Source organism: Phragmites australis, chromosome 14, assembly GCF_958298935.1.
Source record: "Phragmites australis chromosome 14, lpPhrAust1.1, whole genome shotgun sequence".
Lineage (NCBI taxonomy): Eukaryota > Viridiplantae > Streptophyta > Magnoliopsida > Poales > Poaceae > Phragmites > Phragmites australis.
Window position 1 is genome coordinate 25,806,448 of NC_084934.1, and position 3,837 is coordinate 25,810,284.

General features: G+C 54.6%; 1 protein-coding gene across 1 annotated transcript; it reads left to right on the plus strand.

Annotated features, from left to right (window-relative positions):
• The first annotated feature begins 200 nt into the window (after positions 1-200).
• On the plus strand, positions 201-1,263 carry LOC133891731 (LOB domain-containing protein 37-like). The gene is made up of 2 exons (XM_062332469.1): positions 201-471; positions 565-1,263. Exons 1-2 carry the CDS (start codon positions 288-290, stop codon positions 1,011-1,013), a joined length of 633 nt encoding a protein of 210 aa, XP_062188453.1. The 5' UTR covers positions 201-287; the 3' UTR covers positions 1,014-1,263.
• Positions 1,264-3,837: the final 2,574 nt, after the last annotated feature.

A 3,837-nucleotide genomic window follows, 5' to 3' on the forward strand; every position in this document is an offset into this window, starting at 1 on the left:
GGTTCACGATCGCCCCGACCGAACGCGGAGACATGGAGCCGCGCCCCGCACCCAGGAGCTAGGAGCTGAGGACTTTACCGCCCCGCGCGCGGCTTCGCTTCGCTAACCCACGTACGCCGGTAACCTCACCCCGTCTAACCCAACCCCGTGGTTAGCGCGTGGTCATCCCCGACCCGAGCCCTTGGTTAGCTGCGCTTATATACTAAAGCTTCGAAGGTGTCCATGGCCGAGCTCGAGGGCTTGACCGAGTTGCGTTGTATGGTGGTGGGTGGGTGGTGGCGGTGGGGATGAGCTGCAACGGGTGCCGCGTGCTGCGGAAGGGGTGCAGCGACGAGTGCATGCTGCGGCCGTGCCTGCAGTGGATCGAAGGCGCCGAGGCGCAGGGCCACGCCACCGTGTTCGTCGCCAAGTTCTTCGGCCGCGCTGGACTCATGTCCTTCCTCGCCGCCGTCCCCGAGCCGCAGCGCCCAGGTAGAATCGACTGATGTGTTGTTGCGCGGTGGTTTGTGCTGGTGTTTTTACGTGTGGTACTTGACTGATGTTTATATGCGCTTGTGGATGCAGCGGTGTTCCAGTCGCTGCTGTACGAGGCGGCGGGGAGGACGATCAACCCGGTGAGCGGCGCGGTGGGGCTGCTCGGGGCGGGGAACTGGCACCTCTGCCAGGCGGCGGTGGAGACCGTGCTGCGCGGCGGCAGCATCCGCTCGCTGCCGGAGCTCGACGGCGGCTTCTCTGCAGCCGCCGGTCGCGACCCGCTAGCTTTTATGGCGAGGCGGGCAGTGGGGTGCTCGATGTTCTCGGCGGGGAAGTGGGCGACGACGAGGAACGCGGTGGCCGCCGCACCGGAGCCGTCGTGCGACCTCGGGCTGGGGCTCAGCCCCAGGTCGCCGCCGGCGCCGGGGGAGCGTCGACCGAGGCGGGTCGGCACACCGTCGATGAACTCCGAGGAGTCCGTGACGACGACGACGAGCGGCGGCGGGAGGGAGCCCGAGCTGCTGAACCTTTTTGTCTGAGCTGTGTAGACGCTCGTGTGCCTCTCAGCAGTGTACTGTGCTGTATCCCGGCGAAACTATTTGCTAGCCCCTCGCCGGCGAGGTGTCCCTAGCGGTCTTTTCTTTTTGGGGCGGCGTAGAACCGTCGACAGACATGAGAGCGCCGGCGCCGGTGCCGGTGCCGCCGTCCGTTAACTATTTCTTTTGTTTCTTCTCCACTTTGTTGGCAGCAACACTGCTCGATCGCTGAATAAAAAGTACAGTAAAGCTAGCATGCGCTGCGGCGACCTTATCCTCTGCGGCTCGCTCAGCTTATCCAAAGCGTGATTAGTGTTGGCCAGCAACTCCATGCTTTATCGCAACATGTCCAGTCCAGAACGGCACTTGGCTTCTAGCCATGATTGCTCAACTGGCGTGTTACTAAAATCCAAGTGGGTGTATTCAACTCAGTGATCACCCGCAAAAGAGGGTTAGGAAAATGCAGGCGGGTGACATGAGAGCGCGCGCGACCGTCAAAGGTGAGGTACGCGTGTAGAAGGGCTGGGCTGCGGCTCAGCTTTGCGCAGGGGCAGGTACCACGGCGCCGCATTTCGGCGTGGGCGCGCGCGACGACTTGACGCGACCGCCCCCACGCGAGCGCGAGCGCGAGCGCGAGCCGCGCCGACGTCGCGGTCTCGGGACCACAGCCCGTGGCAGGCCGGCACCCGGCTCCCATCCCAGTCCCGGCGCCGGCACGACTGCTGAATTATACGCACCTACGGCACTAGTACTACGACTACTAGTAGCGGACACCGGTAGCAAACAACAATGTTGTTTTCTAATGGGGATCATGTTTCGGGTCTTCGCGATGTCTTCTCGTAGGCTCATTTTGTTCTCACCTATTATCCAGCCGTTCGATCAAGATCTAACCACGCTCATCGTTACATCCTCCCACCACTCTACAAATCACTCTTGTTCACCAGCATCTGCATCTGCATGTTCTTCGAAACGGCAAAGCTAGCATCCGAACGTTCGATATATCAGAATATTGTAATTGTCCATCACAATATCGAAGAATAACGTATGTAATATTTGAAATCAATATTCTCAACATAAAAAAAAAACTACACCAAAAAGCACACAGATCTGACCCGAAAAATTATCCATTTGAGTTAATTCCTATATTCCTAAATGTGACATACGAAAATAACTTCTGCAACAAAATTTCATAACGTCTGAAACATTCAATTTGAACGTATAAAACATTGAAGATGCGAAAATATAGGAATTAACTCGAATGGATAATTTTTTCGGATCCAGGTCTGTACACAAGAGATTTCGGAATGTAACATTCTCGAAGAACTTCTGCAGCAAATTTTCATAACGTCTGAAACGTTAAATCTGAACGTCTGAAACATTAGAGATATATAAAAATTAACTCGAATGGATAATTTTTTCAGGTTCAGATCTATACACATGAGATTTCTAGGATGTATCATATGTAAATAACGACAGCAATAAAATTTTATAACACCTAAAATATTAAATTTAAACGTCTAAAACATTAAAAATATGAAAATATTTATGAGCCAGTCCTATAATATTGTGGACGGAGCAGACTGTCCGTCCGATCTATCGGACGTGTCAAGGGAGCATTTCCGTCTTCGAAACAACCGCCGAAGAAGTTACTGGTACATATTGGCCTTGCACTCTGTTGACGGCCAAGTCTCCGGTCGAGTACAACATTCAGCTATTGATTCCCATTGAAGAAACGTGTGCGCATGTATCAGTCGCATCGGAATCTCCATTGATAATGGTGATCCTTCGTGTGCCCCTAATGGTAGGATCATTTCGTGATCTCGGCATGCACGAGGAAAAGATGGAGGTTGTGGATTTCTGGCCAGAGATCAATTCATTTATGCTGTCCCGTACGTCGAACATTCTAGCAGACTTGTAGTGGCCAAGTTGGACAGAGCCGATTCCCATTGGGCGCATGGCACACATGTATCCTCATCACCGAATCGAGGATCTTCGGAAGTGGAGTAGCAATACTCCACCACTGATTTTTTGTACGATTTGTGTGACAAGCATGTGCAGCAAGTACGGCTACTGTTTCTCGCTCATGGCTGCTTGTGCCGAGTGAAGTCCCTTCACAAAGTTTGCTCCTTGAGATGTTTGCTTTGCAGCTGCATGCTCGTTGCTCGTAGACACAGTAGCAGGTGCCAGGTGGTGATCATCTTGCCGTGTTGAGTAGACAGAAAACCCAGTGCTAGCTCAGTGTTCCTTGAAGGCAGGGCAACACAATCGGGCATATGTGCGACAAGATCGCTCGTGCAAAGCATGGAGGCGTATCGAGGGAGGCTACCTTTGGACTTCGGAGCGCAGAGAGGGAGACGGAATGAGACTGCAAATTGACGGCCCAGATTCCCGATAGGACAGTGGCACGGCGAGGAACCACACGACCACGTGGAGTGGGACCAGCTGCAGCGAAGAAGATCTTTTATTCGCTTCAATACAGGATCAGGTTGGAGCTGATTTCTTTCGAAGCTGCACTACTGTTGGAGCTTCCAGCCTTGTTGCGATTCCTCAAGTGGTTGGGTGCGGCCGGCGCGATCTAGTATTCCGGTACGCGTCACACCAGTGTCCAGTGCACAGAGCCCCTGCCCCCGGTCCCCCTCCCTCGAACACACGATTATGTCTGTGCCAAGTACCACCGCCCGGGGCCGGCTCCTCGCCGCTTCCCGTTCGGCGTCCAGAAACAAAGGCGGCGGGGAGGCCTTTCTTTCCTGCACCATCCGTCCCGGCCGCCTCGCGTCGGGTCCCCCTGCGGCGCAGCAGACGCAGGCGAAGCAGGAAAAGGACGCGT

Coding starts and splice junctions, on each gene's coding strand:
- LOC133891731 (XM_062332469.1), top strand. CDS start 288: ATGAGCTGCAACGGGTGCCGCGTGCTGCGGAAGGGGTGCAGCGACGAG. Junction 472..564: donor CCCCGAGCCGCAGCGCCCAG/GTAGAATCGACT, acceptor TTGTGGATGCAG/CGGTGTTCCAGTCGCTGCTG.